Below are 24032 nucleotides of genomic sequence, written 5' to 3'. Positions count from 1 at the left end.
CTGGAAGATGTTTTGCTGGGAAGAAAAAATGAAAACACACGCATCAAAAGATTAGAAATGGTTGGGGCTGCCCAGTTTGCCTCTGCAATTGGCTTCTGTTCCTGATTCAGAGACGGTCAGATAACACTACTGACTGAAGGCTCACTGGACTCCAGCCCAGACCCTGTGGGGGATCAGTCAGTCGCTTTAGTGAGCACTTACTGGGTGTGGAGCACTGTACTAAGCACTTGGGAGAGGATGACAGAACAATAAACAGACACGTTCCCTCCCTACAATGAGTTACAGTGTAGAGGGGGAGACAGGCATTAATATAAATAAATAAATTACTGATGTGGACATAAGTGCTGTGGGGCTGGGAGACAAATAAAGGGAGAGAGCCAAGGTGAGGCAGAAGGGAGTGGGAGAAGAGGAAAGGAGGGCTTAGTCAGGGAAGGCCCCTTGGAGGAGGTGTTCCTTCAATAAGGCTTTGAATGGTGGGAGAGTAATTGTCAGATAGGAGGAGGGAGGGCGTTTCCAAGGAAGAATAAGAAATGACCACCTCCTTCCCTGTTCCTGCCTCCTTACTACACCCAGGCAGAGTTTTTCAACCCGCGATTCAAGCGCTCCTTCCTCGGTCCTGGGCAGAAGTTTCATACGGATGATATTTCAGATAATTGTAGTGGCATGGTCAGTATGGCCAGGTCAAAGGAGCCACCGTTACTGCTGAGCTGCTTCTTGGCGGCCTACCTGATGAGGTGAGAACTCTAGGGAGCCCAGCAACAAAGAGAGCAGTAACAAACTGAACCAGGTGGGAAGGAGAGTGACGCTGTCACTTCCACTGGCCCCCTGGAACTCAGGTCTCTGCCGGGAGCATGGCGGGAAGAGGCCTGCGACCCAGAATGTGACTTCCAGGGAGCTGGAAATGGCAGCAGTAGCTGGAGTTGTTTCCCTTCTCACCAGTTCCTGCCCACTCCCTCAGCTCTGGCTCTACCTCTAGCTCTAGAGGGGATCCTCTGGGTGCGAGAGTGTAGATAGGTATGGAAGGGAGTCTGGGGTTGAGAGAACTAAGAAAGGGAGGAGCCCCTTGATCTTTTGGAGCCTGAGTAGTGGAGTCTGGAAGCACCTGGCCAAGCACCCTGCAGGGGAGAAAAGTGTCTGTGCTGGGGCCTAGATGCCCTCTGACTGTGAGGACCACAGATGGAGAAGCTTGGGGCCGGGAGGTGGTGCAGACACCACACTCGACTGAAGGGACGGGGACAGATTTGGGAGAGGAACAAATCCGGGAAATCTGGGAGTGCAGGTCCACAGAGGACAGGGCAGAGTGGGATGGATTCAGGTTAGCCTTAAGGAAGGCTCTGGATCTGGGCCTTGTAGATGATTAAAAACCAAAGTCTCCTTTCCTCCCAGCACTGTCAGGCTTAGGGGTGGGTCTTTTCAAAGAAATTCCCCTGTGGAGCACAGCTGGGCCCTCTCCCCATCCCCCACCCATCAGGCCTCCCTTTCTTAGAGTTTTCGGTCTTCCATTTCCACCCCACCGCCCCAGGGATTGGTGAGCACCCCTGAGAATCCATTTATGGCTCCACCTCCACAGGGTCGGCCTCCGGCAGGGTTTCTCTCGTACCTTCACTAGGGACCCCGCTGGGGCTACCGAAGGCTGATCCGGGAATCCAGCTGCTGGAGATGCTCCTGGAAGCCATAAGGAATCGTCGGGTTCCACATCCTGGAAAGGGGAGTTGGGGAAGTTGGCACTTGGCAGGCTACCACGGAGAGGAAGTGTGTCCACAGCTGTATGTGGCGGCAGGCTGTCGGGCCTGCCTGCCCTCAGAAGTAGAAGTTCCCCCCCACCTCCCCCAGTTTAGCTCGAGGAGTCCTTAGCTCTCACAGGAGTGAGGTCGGGCTTCATGTTGCAGCCTGGCCTATTGGGTAGAGCACGGGCCTGGGGGTCAGATGACCTGGGTTCTAATCCTGGCCCTGCTCCTTGTCTGCTGTGTGGCCTAGGGCAAGTCACTTCACTTCTCTGGGCCCCAGTTACCTCATCTGGAAAACGGGGATTAAGACCGTGAGGCCCATGTGGGACAGGGACTGTGTTCAACCAGATAATCTTGTATCAACTCCAGCGCTTAATACAGTGCTTAGCATATAGTAAGTGCTTAACAAATACTTTAAAAAAAAGTTGTAGACTTACGCCAGGGTCTCCATCTGGGGGCACTTTCTCAGACTGGCCGTGAGCTTCTGGGCTCCAGCGGCTGTGATCTTGTTGTACTGAACGCTGTGGAGAAAACCACCCACGCGCGTTAGGCCAAGCAGCTTGGTTTAGTGGAAAGAGCACAGGCTTGGGAGTCAAAGGATGTGGGTTCTAATCCCAGCTCTGCCACCTGTCTGCTGTGTGACCTTGGGCAAGTGACTTAACTTCTCTGTGCTTCAGTTACCTCATCTGTAAAATGGGGATTAAGACTGTGAGCCCAACGTGGGACAACCTGATTACCTGTATCTACCCCAGTGCTTACAGCAGTGCTTGGCTCATAGTAAGTGCTTAACAAATACCATCATTATCATTATTTTATTATTATTATTACGCTGGGGCCTTGGGACCACATGGGAGAGAAGTTTGCTGGGAGCCCAGTGGTCTGACACCAATCCCAGGTGAGCAGGGATGCTCCAAGGCCTCAAATCAATAAATCAATCTATGATATTGATTGAGCACTTCCTGTGTGCAGAGCACTGTACGAAGTGCTTAGGAGAGTAGAACACCACAGAGATGGTAGATACATTCCTGGCCCACAACAAGTTTATAATCTAGAAGGGGAAACAGAAATTAATATAAATCAATAAATATATGGATATGTAGGAAATGCTCTGGTCACATCACTCCCCTCCTCAAAAATCTCCAGTGGTTGCCTCTCAACCTTCAAATCAAGCAAAAACTCCTCATTCTCGGCTTCAAAGCTCTCCATCACCTCGCCCCCTCCTACCTCACCTCCCTTCTCTCCTTCTACAGCCCAGCTGGCACACTCCACTCCTCTGCCACTAACCTCGTCACTGGGCCTCGTTCTCACCTGTCCCATCATCAACCCCTGGCCTACATCCTACCTCTGGCCTCGAATGCCCTCCCTCCACACATCCACCAAACTAGCTCTCTTCCTCTCTTCAAAGCCCTTCTGAGAGCTCACCTCCTCCAGGAGGCCTTCCCAGACTGAGCCCCCCCTTTTCCTCTCCTCCTCCTCCCCTCCCCATCGGCCCCCTCCCTCCCTCTGCCCTCCCGCTTCCCCTCTCCACAGCATTGTGTATATTTTTACATATTTATTACTCTATTTATTTGATTAATTATGTGTGTATAGCTATAATTCTATTTATTCTGATGGTATTGACACCTGTCTACTTGTTTTGTTGTCTGTCTCCCCCTTCTAGACTGTGAGCCCTTGTTTGGTAGGGACCGTCTCTATACATTGCCGATTTGTACAGTGCTCTGCGCACAGTAAGTGCTCAATAAATACGATTGAATGAATGAATGAATAGGTGTCAGGGGCCTCAGGGTGGGGTGAAGACTAAATGCCCAAAATATACAGATCCAAATGCATAGATGATGTAGAAGGGAAAGAGGGAGAGGAAGGAGGGTTAAAACAGGGAAGATCTCTTGGAGGAGATGTGACCTTAATAAAGCTTTGAAGGAGGGGAGAGTGGTGGTCCGGTGTAGAAGGAAGGGGAGGGAGTCCCAGGGCAGAAGGAGGACGTGGGAAAGGGGTCAGCAGTGGGATATACAAGAACGGGGCACAGTGAGTGAACCAGTGCTAAAGGAGTGAAGAGTGTGGGCTAGGCTGTAGTAGGACATCAAAGAGGGAGGGTAGGAGTGGGAATGCCGTTTGAGTGCTTTAAAGTTGATGGCAAGGAGTTTCTGTTTGATTGCAGAGGTGGATGGGCAACCACTAAAGGTTTTTGAAGAGTGGGGAGATGTGGACTGAACAGTTTTTTAGAAAAATGATCCATGCAGCAGAGTGAAGTTTGGACTGGAGAGGGGAGAAACAGGAAGCAGGGAGGTCAGGGAATGGGGCAGATGCACTATTCCAGGGGGACAGGATAAATGTTTGTATCAGCATAATAGCAGTTTGGATGGAGAGGAAAGGGCAGATTTTAGCAATGTTGTGAAGGTAGAACTGACAGGATTTAATAATGGATTGAATGCCAGAGATGGGTCAAGGACAATGCCAAGGCTATGGGCTTGTAAGATAGAGAGAACAGTGGTATTATGTAAATTGATAGAAAAGACAGTGGGAGGGCTGGTTTGGGGCAGGAAGATAAGGAGTTCAGTTTTGGCCATGCTGAGTTTGAGGTGTTGGTGGGACATCCAAGTTGACATGAAGGCAGGAGGAAATGCGAGACTGCAGGGAAGAAGAGAGGTCAGAGCTGGAGATACAGACATGGGAATCATCCCCACAGAGATGGTAGTGGAAACCATGGGAGTGAATAGTCCTCCAAGGAAGTGGGTATAGATGAAAAACAAAAGGGGACCCAGAACTGATCCTTGAGGGACCCCCACTGTCATAGCATGAGAGGCAGAGGAGGAGCCAGGAAAAGAGTCTGAGGAGGAGCAGTCAGAAAGATAGGAGGAGAATCAAGGGAGGGCAGAGTCAGTGAAGCCAAGGTTGGATAATGTTTCCAGGAGAGGGAGGTGGTCGACAGTGTTGAAGGCAGCTGAGAGCTCTAGGAGGATTAGGATGGAACAGAGGCCATCAGATCTGGTGAGAAGAAGCTTGAGTCTGGTTGTCACCAGGGCAGGGTATTGCTGTTTGCAGGGATTGGGTAGCAGAAAGAACTCCATGGAGAAGCTGGGCACTCCAACCAGTACTCCTTTCAATCATTCATTTCACTGTATTTGTTGAGTGTTTATTGTGCACAGAGCACTGTACTAAGCGCTTGGGAGAGTACCTGTCTTGTGATAGGTGAGTCCTTGTGCTCTGAGCTCTGGATGGCTCCCCGTGGCCAGAATCAGTTCTCTGGGCCCTGTGAGACCAGGATGCTGCCTCTCACCTCTCAGCTTCCAGCGGGCAGCTGGCTGGCTGAGCAAACTTCCCACAGGCCGGTTGAGCTGACTGCACAGACTTGACCTCACTTTCCATTTCTCTTTTCCTCCTCCCCCGCTTTGGCCCACGGCCCCTTCGCCTCCGTTCCAATGGGCCCTGCCAGCCCAGCTGCAGCATATGGCCAGTGACCCTGCACTGTTCTGGGGCTTTCTTCAGAAACCACCTGCAGCCTGTCCCAAGGAGACTGAGGGTCTGCCTGAGGATGCCAGCAAGGCTCAGCTACCCCAGTTTGCCCCAATCGAAATACCCAGTGCCACTTGCCAATCCCCCTCACCCCTTCCTTAAGCCTTGTATACTCACTTTAGCACTTTCAGGGATGACATTTCTGGAAGGACTTGGGCAAGCTCCTCAGCTCCAGCATCACAGATGCAATTGTTGTACAAACTGCAGAAAACAGAGATCATGAGGAAGTGTAAATCTCTCTCTCTCTATATGTATAGAGATATATATCTATATATATACATATATGCACACACATTATATATATATATATATATATATATATATGTGTGTGTGTATGTGTATATATATGAGCAAGATATATATACAAGGTGTATATATATCTTGTTCACTCTGGGAGGGCATTGATGCATCACTCAGAAAGAACTGGGGGTGGGGAAGACTAGGGGTTTGCAGTCAGTCAGAATGGCTTTTAAACAGCAACTGAGCACAGCTGGAGAGAGAGAGAGAGAGAGAGAGAGAGAGAGAGAGAGAGAGAGAGAGAGAGAGAGAGAGAGAGGAAGCTGACACAGAATGGATCTCTAGACTCTGGAGGAAGGCTGACTGCATTATTTTTCTTTAAACAGGAACACCAGAACACAATCCCAAACTTTATCCACCTTCCCCTTTTCTCTTGGGGCAACCATGGGAGTGGGGAGGGGGCCAAGTACGATGAAAGGTAAGGGATAAAAGTCCTCCAGTATCAGGGATAAGTCAATCGATCATACTTATTGAGCACTGACTGTGTGCGGAACACTGTACTAAGTTCTTGGGAGAGTACAATACAACACAGTTGGTAGGCATGTTCCATGCCCACAGTGAGCTTACAGTCTAGAGAACTACAGTGCCAGAATTTATAGGAGTTCATTCATTCATTCATTCAATCGTATTGATTGAGCGCTTACTGTGTGCACTAAGCACTGTACTAAGCACTTGGGAAGTACAAGTTGGCAACATATAGAGACAGTCCCTACCCAACAGTGGGCTCACAGTCTAGAAGTTAAAGTGAGTGTAACTTCAATGTGGCAAGCCAAACATTTAAAGTGAATGAGCATGGCTGGACATTGTTGTTGGGTAAGTTGGTAAACTGAGCAATTTTGCAGGGACCATCCCAATTCTCGGACATACATTGATTTTTTTCTAAAATCATCTCCAATGATCAATAAAAATCTGGTTCCAATCCTGGATAAGCCAAGGCATATGATTAACGTATGAGTAGGGATTATATGGATGTTATTAGACATCCAGAAGTATAATTGCAATTATTATGAAAACTTTTGCACTCAGTTCTGCCAAAACTTATATTTTTAATATCCATTCTGGCTAGAATGCATTTAGGGAATTAGGGATCAGTTATCTGAAAACACGAGGCACAAGGGTGATCTGGGAGATGAAACATCACACTGGTGGGGATAAACTGCAGGAAATTCTAATAAAATGCTAATTGCAGGGCTTAGTAAAGAGCTTGAAACATAATAAGTGCTGTACAGAAGCCATTAAAAAAAAGCCTGATGAAGGGGCAGAAAAGTGACTGATGAGCTTTAAAGTAAGCAAGGGCCGGGTAATATGCCTAGGGAAAAATGTTCCAAACTATATCATGTGTTGATGATCTCAAAGCTATTAGCCAGGACTCAGGAAAGAGACTGCAGATCCACTGTTGACTGTGTTCTTAAATAATTGGTCCAAAGGGTGACTGTGACCAAAAATTCACATCCTCAGGAAGGGTAAAGGAACCCTCCTTAGGTTACCCCACCCCCAAAACAAATTCATGCATTCAATCGAATTTACTGAGCACTTGCTGTGAGCAGACCACGGTACTAAGTGCTGGGAGAGTACAATATAACAATAAACAGACACATTCCCTGCCCACAATGAGCTTACAGTCTAGAGGGAGAGACAGACATTAATATACATAATATAAGATTAATATAAATAAGATTAAAAATATGCACATAAGTGTTGTGGGGTTGGAGGCAGGATGAATAAAGGGAGCAAGTCAGAGTAATGCAGAAGGGAGTGTGGTAGAAGAGGAAAGGAGGGCTTAGACAGGGAACACCTCTTGGAGGTGCCTTCAAAAAGGCTTTGAAATGCAGAAAAGTAATTGTCAGACGTGAGGAGAGAGGGCATCAAAGGCAGGATGTGGGTGCAGGTACCATAGAGTTACATCGATGGGGCTTCCACACCTAGAATTTGGGTCACTGTGTCCTAGGGGAGGCATAATTGAGCAGGATAAAGCTCAGGGAAGGGCAACAAAAATGATCAGTAGAACTAAGCAACTTTCATGCACAGATAACCTAAAAATATCAGGACTCAGTCTGGAAAGACAAATGCTAAGTATGCGTGATTGAAATTTCCAAAAATCATGAAGGATGTGGGAGGAGGAACACAGAGTGGCTGTTTACCAGATTCCAGAATGAGGAGGGACCCTCTGAAGTCTGATGGTAGAAGACCAACAACAAAAAAATGGGTCTCCACCCGGCTGTGTGGTAAAAAATCAATGGAATTTGTTACCAAAGGCAGTTGAGGAGGCAATAGGTTCAAGAAGGGCTTGGGTAAATTCATGGAGGATGAATCCAAAATAGATTATTAGAGAGAAAAATTAAGAAGGTCAAAGGGAAAATCTGGGGATTTTGGAAGGCTCAAGAATGGTTGAAAGAGATTCATCGATCAATCAATTGTATTAATTGAGAGCTTACAATGTGCAGAGCACTGTACTAAGCTCTTGGGAGAGTACAACAGAATTAGCAGACATGTACCCTGCCCATAATGACCGTAAAGTCTAGAGGGGGAAACAGACATTAATATGAATAAATGAGTAATTTATAAATAAATAATTTATAGATTCATGAATGAATCTATGGTTGCTGGAGGGAAAATTAGGCTATTTGTTAAATAGTACACCCCCAGTCATATGGTTGGATGTCAAGGAAAGCAGCATCCCTCCAAGAAAAAAATACTGGGTTGGACAGACAAGTGGTCACAACCAGAATGGTGTTGGTTGTGTTTTTATGATAAAAGAAGTAGAAAAAAATTCAGAAGTAGAAAGAAAAAAGACTTGAATTAGCCCCAAGTCAGCCCTGTTGAGATGGCTTAAGTCAATTGGTTGGTTTTGACTTACTGATGGTGGGGCCATTACACCCAGGGCTCACTCGGCTCTACGTTGAAGGGCGATCTGGTTTTAGATTCCTTCTATCCTTACACCCTCTGCACCTAAATTACCAACACCTGGATACTGGGTCGTGGACACACTCACCTTAGCGTGATGAGTGAGGATAAGCAAGGCAGAGCTCTGGCCAGCTCCTGAGCTCCCAAGTCCGTGATGCTGTTCTGCGATAAGCTGGAGGGAACACAGAATGGGGAGATGGTGAGTGTTGTGCCTGAATGCCTGGGTTTCCATCCCCTCCTCCATCCTCCGACCCAATCCTGCTCCCACGCTTGGCTAGGCTCTGCTTCGAGCAATATTTGGCTCTGAGATAGGAAGAAGAGAATCTAAGGTAGGCTGAATCAGAGTCCCAGGGAGGGGTGATCTGTGGAACTTGAAAATCATGGCTTCTCCTTCCCCAAGAGTCACACCACGCTTACTTTAGCGTTTCCAGGTATTTCAGCTCAGGAAAGACAGCTGACAGCTTAGCCGCACCATCATCTCCAATCTTGTTTTCACTCAGAGCGTCCAGACTATAGAAAGAAATGGAAAAGAGTCACTCTGTTAGGCTTGTGGAGCTAGGAGGCACACCTCCCACATTTCATCAGGAAATTCTAATACCCTCCAAATCTGTTTGTGGGTAGGAATCCTTCTCCCCATGTTACACAGGGGAAGATGAGGCCCAAGAGAGGCCTCCAACCCACTCTGACTCACTAATTTTCCTCCATCAGACCCAGAGTCACTGTCTCTCTGGTTCCTTTCTCCGTCTTCTACCTCCACCTTGTGAAGGGCGATAAAGGGTAATTTGACCCTTTTCTTTTCCAACTCCAGGGACAAAAGACCTACACAACCTATTCTGGAGGGGAAGATACATTGGACTGGAGTTGGGAGAAACAGACTTTTCCGCTGACCTGCTTGATGACCTGGAGAAAATCACTCAACTCCTCTAGGCCTCAGTATGAAGAATAATCCCCATAGGAGTTGTGAGAACAAATGAGAGCATCTCAGTGAGAGAGTTTGGTGCTCACCAAAGGAAATCCAATGACTACTGCTATACAGTGTGAGTGCTAGATTGGCTTTGTGGTTGAGCAGAGGATTTGAGTCAACTTCCAAAATGGTCTCCCTGGAATGGGACTACCAGGGATGGAGGAGGGAGAGGGAGAAGGAGAGGGAGAGGGAGAGAGAAGGTGGGGGGAGAGGGAGAGAAGGAGAAAGAGAAGGGTAGAGAAAGGGAGAGGAGAAAGGAGGGAGGAGGGTGAGAGAGAAGGAGAAAGGGAGGGAGAGAGGGGAGAGAGAGAAGGAAAGAAGGAGATAGGGAGAGAAAGAGAAAGGGAAACAGGAGAAACAGAGAGAGGTAGGGAGGAAGGGAGAAACAGGGAGAAAGAGGGAGAGAGTGGGAGGAGAGAGCAGGAGAAAAGGAGAAGAATCAGGCCTTCAGTGTTTGGGCTTGAAAAATCACACTCCTAACCCTGGCCGACCCTTCCCCTGAGCTTGCCAAGCCCAAGCCAGCAGTGGAGCCCAAGTCTTAGCCTCCTGAATACTAATTGCTCCCTGGAAGGGCCCAGCCAACACCCACCCTCAGCCAGAGCTGGAAGGAGGAGACCAGACAAACAGCGGAGAGGAGGCAATGGAAAGTCCTGGGTGCCATCCAACAGCCAAGATGAATGAAACCCAGAGCACATCAGTAGATTGGAGATCCCTGCCAGCCTGGGCTCTCCAAAAAATAAGCCAGACCCACTGGTTCCCTCAGACTCAGCATTTTCTCGGTCCCACTCTGGGGCCTATGGCTCTCCCTGCCAGGACGCTTCCATCCTGCCTTCGCTGTGCTGAGCATCCCTGACCGGTGGGTCAGCAGTGCCGGCCAATCGAGAGGAGGGACTCATCTCTGACACCTCCCCATGTCAGCATCGGAAAGCAGCTGATTGAATAGGCAGGAATTTTGCAGGGAGAGAAAGGGTGCCCTCAGATCACCTGCAAACCTTTTATCCGGGCATGCAGATAACCACCAGATTGGAGCTGAAAAGGGGTAAGAGTGTTGTCAACAATAATGGAAATTCCCACCCTAGGTGTTTCTTTTGACCTCCTTAGCACTCCCGCTGCCCACAGAGTGTCCCCAACCCTCCTCACCCTTTCTGCAGACAGACTCAGGCCTAGGGGCATCAGAGGGTGGCTTGGAGCAGGTGGAGCACTGAGAAGGCAAGAAGCAGGGAAGTAGCATAGTCTAGCGGCTAGACCATGGGCCTGGGAAACAGAAGGACCTGGGTTCTGCTCCAGGCTCCACCACTTGTCTGTTGTGTGACCTTGGGCAAGTCACTTAACTTCTCTGCTACCTTAGTTACCTCATCTTTAAAATGGGGATTAAGATCATGAGCCCCAGGTGGGACATGGACTGTTTCGACGTGATTAGCTTGTATCTATCTCAGCGTTTACTGCAGTGCCTGGCCTATAGTAAGAGCTTAACAAGTACCATATTAAAAAAAATCGGCATGTCCAAGGCCGTGGGGACTGGTTTCAACTTTTATTAACAGTCTCATTTGGCTGTGGCCTGTTTTCTTTCAGTCCCCATGCTAATTTACTCAGCCGACTTAAACTTCCTAAACTCTGGTTAGGAAGGAGGGTAACATCCATCCATCCATTCATTCATTCAATCATATTTATTGAGCATTTACTGTGTGCAGAACACTGTACTAAGCACTTGAGAGAGTACAATACAGTAATAAACAGTCACATTCCCTGCCCACAATGGGCTTACAGTCTAGAGTGGGGAGACAGACATCAATACAAATAAATAAAATTACAAATATGCATGTAAGTGCTGTGGAGCTGGAATGGGGGAAGAGCAAAGGGAGCAAGTCAGGGCAACTCAGAAGGGAGTGGGAAATGAGGAAAAATAGGGCTTAGTCTGGGAAGGACTCTTGGAGGAATGTGTTGTCAATAAGACTGAAGTGGGGGAGAGTAATTGTTGGATTTGAGGAGGGAGGGCTCTCCAGGCCAGAGGCAGGACGTGGGCTGGGGTCTGCGGAGAGACAGGTGAGATCGAGGCACAGTGAGAAGGTAAACACCAGAGGAATGAAGTTTGTGAGCTAGGTTGTATGTAGGAGAGAAGCGAGTGAGATAGGAGGGGGTAAGGTGTGGAATGCTTTAAAGCCAATGGTGAGGAGTTTTTGTTTGATGTGGAGGTGAATAGGCAACCACTGGAGTTTTTTGAGAAATGGGGTGACATGTCCTGAACTTTTTGTAGAAAAATGATCCGGGCTGCAGAGTGAAGTAGGGACTAGAGTGGGGAGAGAAAGGGGGCTGGGAGGTCAGGCTGGGAGGCTGATTCAGTAATTCAGGTGGGATAGGATGGGTGATTGTATTAATGTGGTAGCAGCGCTGCTATGGGAGGAAGGAAAGAGAGAGAAAGGAAGGTGCACAGAGAGGTGAAGCCACTTGCCCCAGATAGCACAGCTACTTGTGGTTGAGAACAGATTCAAATCCTGGACCCCAGCCTAGAGCTTTCCGAGTTTCCCGGCAACTCATACATGATTGTCTGAAATAGAGAAAGGCAGGACTGCTTCTGTACACCTGCCCTCTCTCCCTGCATGTCTCTCAATCAATCATTCATATTTACTGAGTGCTTACTGTGTGCAGAACACTGTACTAAGTGCTTGGGAGAGTACAGTACTACAAAGTTGGTAAGTACATTCCCTGCCCATAATGAGCATGTCTAGAGAAAAAGACAGATATTAATATAAATAAATTACAGATATGGACCTAAGTACTGTCAGGCTCAGTGGGAAAAGCACGGGCTTTCGAGTCAGAGGTCATGGGTTCAAATCCCGGCTCTGCCAATTATCAGCTGTGTGACCTTGGGCAAGTCACTTAACTTCTCTGGGCCTCAGTTACCTATCTGTAAAATGGGAACACACTGTGAGCTCCCCGTGGGACAACCTGATCACCTTGTAACCTCCCCAGCACTTAGAACAGTGCTTTGCACATAGTAACTGCTTAATAAATGCTATTATTATTATTATTATTACTGTGGGGCAGAGGGAGGGATGAATAAAGGGAGTGAATCAGGGTGATGCAGATGGGAGTGGGAAAAGAGGAAATGAGAGCCTAGTCAGGGAAAGCCTCTTGGAGGAGATGGGCTCTGAAGGTGAGGAGAGTACTTGTCTGTCAGTTATGAAGTGTGAGGGTATTCCAAGCTAGAGGCAGGACATGGGCTCCTGGAAAGGACTGCACAAGGGGAGAATGTTTAGGAATTTAGAATTGTTCAGTCAAACCATATTTTGTCCTTCCCTGAATCTTCACAGGGAAAGCTTAACATGAGGTATCTGATTAATGTCAGGCCACCTGAGGCAGACAGACAAAACAACGTAAGTAAAATCAAAGACCATTAGTCCTATCTTCTGAGCCAGACCTGGGAATTCTGAGTCATCATGTTACCCTAAGTGAAAGAGCATCTTTGGTTCTTCTGTCCCGCATCAATCCAACCCCCCCAACACTGCACTCACATTCTGGCTTTGCCTCAGGGAGAAGGCAGGACCGTCAGGCAGGAACCCCGGGTATCAACTGTCAATCCTAAGATAATAATACTACTAATAATGGTATTTATTAAGTGCTTACTATGTGTAAAGCATTGTTCTAAGTGCTGGGGAGGTTACAAGGTGATCAAGTTGTCCCGCGGGGGGCTCAGGGTCTTAATCCCCATTTTACAGATGAGGGAACTGAGGCACAGAGAAGTGAAATGACCTGCCCAAAGTCACACAGCTGACAAGTGGCGGAGCCGGATTTTGAACCCATGACCTCTGACTCCCAAGCCCGGGCTCTTTCCACTGAGCCACACTGCTTCTCTATCTTCTGGGACATAAGGAAACAGCCTCACTGCAAGCAGTCATGTTTCCAGTCAATTAATCCATTAATCAACTTTATTTGTTAACTGCTTACTGTGCAGAGAACACTGAAATAAGCACTTGGCAGAGTACGCTACAACAGAGTTGTTAGACATGTTTCCGACCCAGAACGATCTTACAGTCTAAAGGACATGCCCAATCTAGTTTCTTCATGCCATTCATTCATTCAATGGTAATTATTGAGCGCTTACTGTATGCAGAGCACTGTACTAAGCACTTGGAAAGTACAATTGGAAAGTGGAAAGTGCCATCCCTGCTCTGCCACTTGTCAGCTGTGTGACTTTGGGCAAGTCACTTAACTTCTCTGGGCCTCAGTTACCTCATCTGTGAAATGGGGATTAAGATTGTGAGCCTCACCTGGGACAACTTGATAACCTCGTATCTCCCCCAGCACTTGGAACAGTGCTTGGAACATAATAAGCATTTAACAAATACCATCATCATTATTATTGTTAACTAATACTCAAGCCCAGTTTCATTAGATTGAGAACACTACGGCCTTCATTGGTGAGATAAGACACTCTTCTTCGCCTAGTGGCTGCTTAGATTGTGGAATTTATTATCACAGGCAGTCATTCAGACTGAATATATTCATTCATTCATTCAATTGTATTTATTGAGCACTTACCATGTGCAGAGCACTTGGGAAAGGTACAATACAACAATAAACATTCACATTCCCTGCCTACTATGAGCTTACTATCTAGAGGAGGGGAGACAGACATGAATACAAATTTAAAAAGTTATAGTTTTGTACATAGTGCTTTGGGCCTTGGTGGGGGGAAGAGCAAAGGGAGCAAGTCAAGGTGATGAAGAAGGGAGTGGGAGATGAGGAAAAATGGGGCTTAGTCTGGGAAGGCCTCTTGGAGGAGGTGTGCCTTCAATGTAGCTTTGAAGGGGAGAGAGTAATTGTCTGTCAGATTTGAAGAGGGAGGGTGCTCCAGGCCAGAGGCAGGAAGTGGGCTAGGGGTTGGTGGTGAGACAGGTGAAATTGAGGCACAGTGAGGGTAGCACTAGAGGAGCGAAATGTGGAGGCTGGGTTGTAGAAGGAGAGAAGTGAGGTGAAGTAAGAGGGGGCAAGGAGAAGGAATGCTTTAAAGCCAATGGTGAGTTTCTGTTTGATGCGGAGGTGGATGGGCAACCACTGGAGTTTTTTGAGGAGGGCCGTGACATGTCCTGAACGTTTTTGTAGAAAAATAATCGGGGCAGCGGTGTGAAATATGGACTGGAGTGGGGAGAGACAGGAGGCTGGGAGGTCAGCAAGGAGTCTGATGCAGTAATCCAGGTGCGCTAGGATGAGTGACTGTTTTAATGTGGTAAGAGTTTGGATGGAGAGGAAAGGGCAGATTTTAGCGATGTTGTGAAGGTGGGACCAACAGGATTTGATGACGGATTGAATATGTGGGTTGAATGAGAGACAGGAGTCAAGGATAACACCAAGCTTCTGGGCTTGTGAGACAGGAAGGATGGTGGTGCCGCTTACAGTGACAGGGAAGTCAGAGGGAAGACAAGATTTGGGTGGGAAGATAAGGAGCTCTGTTAAATTTGAGGTGATGGGAGGACATCCAAGTAGAGATGGCTTGAAGGCAGGAGGAGATGTGAGTTTGGAGAGAGGGAGAGAGAACAGGGCTGGAGATCAGGGCTGGAGATGTAGATTTGGATAAACATCTGCATAGTGGTGGTAGCTGAAGCCATGGGAGCGAATGAGTTCTCCAAGGGAGTGGGTGTAGAGGGAGAATAGATCAGCCAGTTCAAGTAGGGTTTGAATAAATTCATGGAAGACAGTCCAGTATGGGTTACTAAAGGGAAAGGTAGGGACATTAGATAATTTACCCTTAATAACCCAGGCTACAGCAATTGCCAGCTGTGTGACCTTGGGCAGTTTGCTTAATTTCTTCTCGCCTTAGTTTCCTCCTCTTTGAAAATGTTCTTCCTCCTTCTTAGACTGTGAGCCCCATGTGGGCCAGGGAATATATCCAATCTGCTTATAACTCTATTTATCCCAGGGTTTAGCATATAGTAAGCACTTAATAAATATTATTATTATCCTCCAAAACAATAGTTCTTTTTTCAGCTCTGTTGCCACTGCTAGAGACAGAATCCTGAATTGGATGTCAGTCAGTTAACCGTATTTATTATTGTTAGTAATAATAATAATAATAGTGGTATTTGTTAGGTGCTTACTATGTACCAGGCACTGTACTAAGTGCTGGGGGGAGACACGCAAATCTGGTTGGTCACAGTCCCTGTCCAACATGGGGCTCGCTATCTCAATCCCCATTTTACAGATGAGATAACTGAGGCCCAGAGAAGTGAAGTAACTTTTCTAAGATCACACAGCAGACAAGTGGCAGAGCCGGGATTAGAACACATAACCTTCTGACTCCCAGGCCCATGTTCTACCCACTATGCCGAGAAGCAGCGTGGCTCAGTGGAAAGAGCCCGGGTTTGGGAGTCAGAGGTCACGGGTTCAAATCCTGGCTCTGGCGCTTGTCAGCTGTGTGACTTTGGGTAAGTCACTTCACTTCTCTGGGCCTCAGTTACCTCATCTGGAAAATGGGGATGAAGACTGTGATCCCCACCTGGGACAACCTGATCACCTTGTATCCTCCCCAGGGCTTAGAACAGTGCTTGGCACATAGTAAGCGCTTAACAAATGCCATCATTATTATTATTATGCCATGCTGCAACTCTGAGTGCCTTCTAAGCACTTGGGAGAATACAACAATAAACAGACATAACCCCTGTCCACAAGCATTTTTTAAATCCTTTTGTTCAGAAACAGATTGCGGTCTTTTAACATTTTGTTTTCGGCTCGCCACCAGGCCCTCTAAGAGCAGATATCCCCTCTGCCTCTCATTTCCAAGAAGCTGGAGTGCATGGGGAGACATACTTACTCCAAGTGCTGGAGGGATGGCAGGGCTGCAAGAATCTCCACCAACTTTGGGAAGCCCTGTGGACCCCAGACTGGGCCAAGCCTGAAAGAGAAGTGACAGAGGCAGGCTCAGGAAAAAGTTAACAGGATACACGGATTCTCCAAAAGTCTGTGCTCTCTTGCCTCACGTGGCCCATGTCAGCGCAAAGCACCCCGATCTTTCTGAGTCCAAATCCCATTGTGCCTCTAGCATCTTCACTTTTGTTTCCGAAAACCCCAGGCCTTCCTTTCCTCCCAGCCCTTTCTGCTGGGTAATCTGTACCTGCTCAGCCCAGGATGAGTTGATCTCTTGCAGCACCCAGCCTCTGATTCCCCCATCTCTCTTCTTCCCTCCTCGCCTCACCGGGGCGGCCCTCAGAAAGCCCACCACAACCTCAAGATCGTCTCCCTGACTCGGGAGCCTGTTCTTGACTTTCCTTCAGCAGAAGCCAGTGGTCACTCGCTCTAAACCTCTCTGCCTGTTCTGAGTCACCAGGCTCCAAAGTGGGGGCGTCTGCCTGTGAAAATAATTCTCCTCCATGGAGGCGTCCAGTGACTCTTTTCCATGATATTTTTGCCACTGCAGGCCGCACGCAGGCACTCAGTCTGCATGGGGGACCAAGGGTAAAGGTCTCTTTTGGGGGAGGATGGGAGTACCAGTGGTCATCATTCTACAGCACTTTGGTGTCTGGGGAGAGGCCTACTTTGCCAGCAGGGCACCAGGAGGACTCGCCCACCTCCCAGGCCAGCACCGTACTCACGCAAACTCCAATTTCCTCAGGTTCCTGACCGCGGAAATCCCAGCCGGGGCATCGTCCGATGCAATGCTCCTCCTAAGGGGAACACAGAAGTGGAAACGTGACATTACATTCCCTGAATGTGGGTCCGGTAAAGGCCGAAACCACCTGCAGGGCACATTCCTCTGGGCATGATATCGCAAGGCTGGGATTTCTCCATCAGAGCAGGCATCTACGCTCCAGCTGAAATTTTCCTTGGGAACTCACTTAGCACCCCCCATCCCCACCCCCCAGACAAAATTGGAGGCAAGATTTTTTGTACTGGAACAATCTGGGGTCTGGGCATTCCACTACCAGCCAGAAGAGGGTACTACTTGCCCTCCTAAAATCTTAACTCAGAGAGCCGGCTGAGCTTTTTTTTTTTCTTAATGGTATTTGTCAAGCACTTACTATGTGCCAAACATTGCATTCAGAACTCATTAGCTTGAGGTTGGACACAGTCCGTGTCCCACGTGGGGCTTGCAGTTTTAATCCCTGTTCTACAGGTGAGGGAATTGAGGCACAGAGAAGTGAAGTGACTAGCTCAAGGTCACACAGTGGACAAGAGGAAGAGTCGGGATTAGAACTCAGGTCCTTCTGATTCTCAGACCCGTGCTCTATCCACTAGGCCACACTCCTTACTCTCCTACTTGCTGATGTCCTCATTGCAACTGAGTCCCAGCACTCTAGCTGGCTGCTTCCTCTGAGTCCAGTTCCTTTCTGGTCCTCAGGGTCAGATAGATTAAAAGGGAATAGGCTAGTGAATGCTCTCTGACCCTTCTCTCCCTAGGACTCTCCAGCTGGCCTTGTCCTTGTATCTATCTATCAATCAATCACATTTACTGAGCACTCACTGTCTACAGAGCACTGTACTAAGCTCTTGGGAGGGTACAATATAACAGATACATTCTTGCACACAACAAGCTTACAGTCTAGAGGGGGAGACATACATTAATATAAATAAATTATGGATATGTATATAAGTGTCATGGAGTTGGGAGGAGGAGATGAATAAAGGGAAAAAGTCAGGGAGATGTAGAAGGGCAGAAGGGAATGGAAGAAAAGGAAAAGAGAAGGCTTCTTGGAGGAGATGGGCCTTCAGTAAAGCTGTGGAGAGGGAGGAGAGAGTAACTGCCTATCAGATATGAAGGGTTTTGAAGGTGGGAAGAGTAACTGTCTGTCAGATATGAAGCGGGAGGGTGTTACAGGCCAGAGGCAGGACATGGGCGAGAGGTTGGCAGCAAGATAGTTGAGATGAAGGGACCGTTATGTAAAACTGTCAGCTCCTCATCTCACACCCAGTCAGAACCCAGCTGTCTCAGGAGCAAATCCGACAACTGCAGACTCTGAATCATTTCTGGGGCCCTCCAGGCCAATGGAGAGGCTGGACTTTGGGTCCCGTCCCTTTCTTTCACCTGCCCGCCCCCAGGCTCTAGGACAGGCACAAAGACTGCATCAAAGACTCCTCCCAGTCTGGGCCCCAAGAGCAGAGCTATAGCCCCCTCAGGGCCAGCAATCTGAGCTCATCCTGAGCCCACCCCTCTTCCTCCCCTTTCCCTGTTGTCCCAGCAAAGAGCTCCCACGCGGGGGGGGGGGGGGGGGGGGGGGGGGGGGGGGGGGGCGGCCGGAGGGGATGTGGATACTCACCCCTGGACCATGCTGTCCTGGATCTGCACCAGGCTGCATAGCTCATCCACATCCTTCAGGGACTTGACCTTGAAGGGGTCGATGGTGAACTTGTCAGTGGCGCTCCTGAGTTGCTCGTCCTCTCCCTGGAGCTGAAGGGATTCCCACAGCCTGGCTGTGTCACTCAAGGAGGCCCTGTGGAAGACACAGCCGTCATCCACAGCCTGGCGGTTGGCCACGGACCACTAGGTCAATGAGGCGGGGGTCAGGGCCACCGGCTAGACCACCATGGCCCTGGTGGAGAACAGTTTCTCCCAGGGAAGGAGAAAAGATCCGAAGGCCACAGAGAGAAGATCTAAGAGAAGACTAATGTTTCCGGCCCTTTGAAGAAGTTCAGTGCCGTCCAGGGAGCATGACACTTACCTCCCTGTTACAAGTCCTGGACCTTCCTGTCTGTGAGTTACCCTTCACGGCCCTCCTGGTGGTTTAGAATCCATTTCTCTCTCCTTTTGCTGAACCATTCCGTCTCCCCCACTCCCACCTCCCAACCTTCGAAGTTCTACTCAAAACCCACCTCCTCCAGGAGAGCCTTCCCAGATTCCCCTTGCACCTAACCTATGTCTGGATACTCTGAACATTCCAGCTCTCCTCTGGACTTCATATACATTTCTATAATGCATCAAGGGTGCAGATAGATTTTTACTCTTTCCAAGACGGACCCATCCCAGCCCCCACCTCACGAACACCCTTCCGTGATTTGTTCCTCTTGCTCCTAGTTCTGTGTATGAGTCTCACATGGCTGAAACAGGGCATAGGGTACAATCTGAGTCATCCCTGATGCCTGCTACATTAATAACTGTGGTATTTGGTAAGCACTTACATCTGTCAAGCACTGTACTAGATGCTACTGGGGTAGATGAAAGATAATCAGGTCTCACTTGGAGTTCATAGTCTAAGTAAGGGGGAGAACAGGTATTAAATGCCCATTTTACAGATGAGAGAACTGAGGCCCAGAGAAATGAAATGATTTTCCTGAGGTCACACAGCAGACAAGTGGCAGAGTCGGGATTAGAACCCAGGTCCTCTCACTCTCAGGCCCAGAATCTTTCCACTAGGCCACACTGTGATCCCACCCCAGGTCAGGAGGGTGTGACATCCCTGTTTCCACCCTATGCAGGTTCTAGCTTGTAGACTCCCCCTACACCCCGAGAAGCAGCATGGCCTACTGGAAAGAGGACGGGCTTGGGAGTCAGAGGACCTGGGTTCTAACCCAGGCTCTGACATTTGTCTGCTGTGTGACCTTGGGCAAGTCACTTCAGCTCTCTGGGCCTCAGTTCCCTCATTAGTAAAATGAAGATTAGGACTGTAAGCCCCACATGGGAAAGGGACTCTGTCCGACCCTATTATCTTGTATCTACCCCAGCACTTAGTACAGTGCTTGGCACGGAATAAGAGCTTAACAAATACCACAATTATTATTATTACTATGCTGATCTCAGCTCCGTGGCTTCTCCCTCTCTCGCTCCCCATGCCAGGGCCCTACTGGCCCCTTTCCCCACCCTCTCTCTCTTCCCCATCTGGACGCTCCTCACCGGAACTGGCTGACACTGCTGAGCCCGACCAGGCGCCTGAGGCCTAGCAAGTCGACGCTGCTGTTCCTGAGGTCCAGGGAGAACTCCTTCCCAGCAGCCTGCAGGACCTCCCCCAGCACGTGGACATCAGGCGGGGTGAGCCGGGTGCCCTGGAAGGAGAGCTCTGCGGGCAGGCTGGAGGCCACATGCCGCCAGAGGTAGCCATCGCAGGCCTCATGGATGCAGTGGAGCAGCTCCAAGAGCCGGCCGGGGTCCAGAGAGCCATACTGCAGCCTCTTCAGGTAGCGGAGGAGGGTCTTCTGCTTCTTGGCCACGGCCCCATCCCAGCCCTCACCCCTGAGGAGGCCTAGGCAGCTGTCCTGGGGCTGGAAGAGCAGCCCGGCCAGCAGTCGGGGCACACCCTCTAACCAGTTGTCATGAGGCTTCTTCTTCCTGGGGGTCAGGGCTAGGTACTTGGGGAGCTCCTTGTCCTTGGCCTCATCCGTCAGGGCCAGCTTCAGGGCCCCCAGGAAGTTCTGCAGGAAGAAGCTGGAAAACACACTCCCCGGCTCTCCGGCCCCGGGGAAGGGCTGCATGAAGCCCGAAGCCTCGGCAAATTCCTTGAGCTCCCTGGAGGGAAAATGGCCATCCCTCAGGGCATCCTGGTGGTTCTGCCCCAGCGCCCAGGCCAGCTCTGCCAGGCCCCTCAGCTGCTGCCTATATTGGTCCCCGGCCACCCCCTCACCCCCGGGTGCCAGCTCGGGCCTCAGAAGGGCGACGCAGAGGCCGGTCAGTGTAGTGGGCAGGTCGGCCAGTCCCCCAGGAGCCAGGAGGGTCTCACAGAGCTGGCAGAGCAGCCTACACAGGCCAGGGTTGTGGCAGTGGCTGAGGAGGTAGGGCCGGGCCCGGAGTAGCGTCAGGGCTTCCGCCCCGTGCGGGGATCCGTTGAAGTAGTGCACCACGTAGGCCTCGGCCTGCTCGGGGGAGAAGCCCACCACCTCCACGATGCTGTCCACCTTGGCTAGGAAGTGGCTGAACTTGTCCTTGGGCCTGACCGCGATGAGGAGCGTGCAGCCGCTCAGGAGCTTCTTCTGGAAGAGCCCCGCCAGCAGCCCCTTGATGGTGTGGGACTCCCGAGGAGAGGAGCAGCCCTGACAGTGCAGGAAGCCCTCCGGCCCATCCAACAGCCCCTCGAAGGCATCCAGGAGGATGAGGACCCGCTCTGGGTGCCTGAGGATGTACTTGAAGACCTCCTCGCTCCTCTCTGGTGGCTGGAGGCACAGCTCAAAGAGCAGGCCGCGGAGGCTGAATTGGGCCCCGGGCAGGTTCAGTCTCCGGCCCTCAAAGTGGAAGACGAACTCGAACTGAGGGAGCCGGTCTGCACCCCAGTCCTGGCAGACAGCCCTCACAAAGGCGCTCTTGCCCATCCCGGCCTTCCCCAGCAGGGCAATCACCTGGGTCTCTCGCGGCCGCCCACTTCGGCTGATGAATACGTCCCTCCTGCTGACGTGGGCCTTCTGCCTCTCGGCCAGGTCGTAGATGGCCAGCTCCTTCTCCAGGCACTTCCCGGCATTCTTCCCCGGCTTGGTTTCCAGCTGGGCCCTGACGAGGCCCCCGTCAATGTAGAAGCCGTCGAGGGTTGGCAGGCCACCCCGGGGCCCGTCCTGCTGAGGGCTTCTGCCGTACTCCTCCCTCAGCGCCGAGCAGAACCTTTCCACCAATTCTGCAAAACCCCAGGGCACAGAGTTAGGCTGAACTGGAAGCCCTCTGGACCCACGCCAGCTTAGGACGTCACCGCCGAACCCGGTTCAGATGCCACTAAGTCAGCGTTGGAGGTGGATGCCCAGAGTTGCCCAGGATTTTGGAGCAGTCTTTCCCGGTCCTTACTACTGCAGTAAGGACATTGCAAGTCAACCACAGGTAGGGAGGAGCCCAGACCCAGGCGAGGAGACATAAATCCCATGTTACCCCAAATTCTCGTGTACACTGTGGCCTGATGTCTTTCAGGCCCCAGGCCTTTGGACTGAGGATGATCTACATGCCTGGGCCAAACGTTGGTTATCCCATCACCCCCCCTACCCCCATCAAGGAAACAACTGGTTTCTCTGCCCCAAAGAGACACCCTGCTGAAGCCCACCCGGAGCACTTCTGCTTGTCACTGGGGCAGAGGAAGAGGTGCTGGAAAGGTGGTAGGAAGGACTTACTTGGCCTTTTCGGAGGCTGGTCTGGATGAACAGTAGCTTCTTGGGACAGTCCTATGGTGATGTCTTCTGTGGATAGAGGGAACAGGAGTCTGTCGTGGGCAGAACTGAGTCTACAGAGTGTCCCCAAGCTGAGCTCAGGGCACTGGACAGAAGGAAAGTTTCCCCATGAACACTTCAAACTGAGTCAGAATAACTCCCGGGGTCTCAGTCTCCTGAATGTGAGGGGTTTTATTGACTGACTGATTGATTATTTCTTTTCCTAATGGGCAAGGCCAGTTCAGATTTTTCCGAAGGTGAGGGGGAGCGGGGGTGGGGGGTTTCACATTTCGTATCCTCAGCCTCCTGGGTCCTGGTTCCTTCAGAGCACCTACCCATCCTGCAGTTCGAAGTCATAGCTGCAGGTTCAGGCATGTTGGGCACGTCGCCGGCTGATGGAGCAAAAGGGCTGGGTGATGAATTCCTGTCAGGGGACACTGGGAGACTGTGGATGGTAGAATCACCTATGCAGGAAGCACAAAGAATTTCACCTTTAATATTAGCTGTAAAAACGTTCAGTGTGGCCTAGTGGAAAAAAGGCACGGGCCAGGGACTCAGAGGATCTGGGTTCTAATCCGGACTCTGCTCTGTGATTCCCTTTCCTCTTCTCACACTCCCTCCTGCATTGCCCTGACTTGCTCCCTTTATTCATCCCGTCTCCCAGGCCCATAGCACTAATGGGGCTGTAATTTATTTATTTATATTAATGTTTGTCTCCCCCTCTGGACTGCAAGCTTGTTGTGGGCAGGGAATGTGCCTGTTTATTGTTATATTGTACTCTCCCAAACACAGTAAGTGCTCAATAGATACGATTGAATGAATGAATCTCTGTAACCTTGGGCAAATCTCAACTTCCCTGTGCCTCAGTTTCCTCATCTCTAAAATGGGGATTCAATAACTGCTCTCTTCAGCTTGGACTGTGAGTCTCATGTGGGACAGCGATGGTGTCCAACTTGATTATCCTTTATCTATCTCTATGTGCCCCAGTGTTTGGCACAAAGTAAGTGCTTAACAAGACCACAGTTATTATTTGTAATTACTAACTGTGGGTGCAGAATGGCTTTAGGAGGGACTGACTGGATGCGAGGTCACCTGCCTCGGTTGTACTTCCCTCACTTCCCCACCTCTTGACCGCAAGAGATTATGTGGGAGAAAATAAGGGAGGTGGAGTGAACTCCAGAAGACTTCTAACTTGAATTTCTATGCCCATTTCTTCCAAAAAGCTCAAAACACTTTTGCCTCTTCCTCGTGATATCCCTGAGAGATGATCATGGTAAAATATTATTTTGTCTATTTAACAGATGGAATCCGAGGCCCACGGAAGTTCAGTGATTTTCCCAGGAATAAACAGTACTCCAGTGAAAAAGCCAGGGCAACATCTCACGGTCTCCTGTTTCTGAATTCAATGATCCAACGTCTAGAACACATCTCCTAACATTACAAACTCTGGGCTGGGGATAAACAGGAACATAGTGCAGTGGAGAGAGCACAGGTCTGAGAGGCAGAAGGTCATGGGTTCTAATCCCAGCTCTACCACTTGTCTGCTGCATGACCTTGGGCAAGTCACTTCACTTCTCTGGGCCTCAGTT

The 24032-nt window shown here is 49.7% G+C and overlaps 1 protein-coding gene across 1 annotated transcript in view; it reads right to left on the bottom strand.

Annotated features, from left to right (window-relative positions):
* Window positions 1–1609: 1609 nt before the first annotated feature.
* The window catches only part of CIITA (class II major histocompatibility complex transactivator), a 37800-nt gene continuing 15377 nt past the window's right edge, over window positions 1610–24032 (bottom strand). The window contains exons 9-19 of the mRNA XM_038763263.1: window positions 22779–22907; window positions 22408–22473; window positions 20225–21926; window positions 18654–18827; window positions 16992–17063; window positions 16214–16294; window positions 8859–8951; window positions 8530–8613; window positions 5358–5441; window positions 2165–2248; window positions 1610–1699 (exon numbers count right to left, since the gene is read on the bottom strand). Of these exons, the coding sequence (XP_038619191.1) occupies window positions 1624–1699; window positions 2165–2248; window positions 5358–5441; window positions 8530–8613; window positions 8859–8951; window positions 16214–16294; window positions 16992–17063; window positions 18654–18827; window positions 20225–21926; window positions 22408–22473; window positions 22779–22907 (2645 nt within the window). The 3' untranslated portion in view covers window positions 1610–1623. The remainder of the gene's footprint in view (window positions 1700–2164; window positions 2249–5357; window positions 5442–8529; window positions 8614–8858; window positions 8952–16213; window positions 16295–16991; window positions 17064–18653; window positions 18828–20224; window positions 21927–22407; window positions 22474–22778; window positions 22908–24032) is intronic.

Source organism: Tachyglossus aculeatus, chromosome 21, assembly GCF_015852505.1.
Source record: "Tachyglossus aculeatus isolate mTacAcu1 chromosome 21, mTacAcu1.pri, whole genome shotgun sequence".
In the NCBI taxonomy this organism is placed as follows: domain Eukaryota; kingdom Metazoa; phylum Chordata; class Mammalia; order Monotremata; family Tachyglossidae; genus Tachyglossus; species Tachyglossus aculeatus.
The sequence above is the reverse complement of the archived record's forward strand: the minus strand, read 5'-3'. Positions and strand labels throughout refer to the sequence as shown.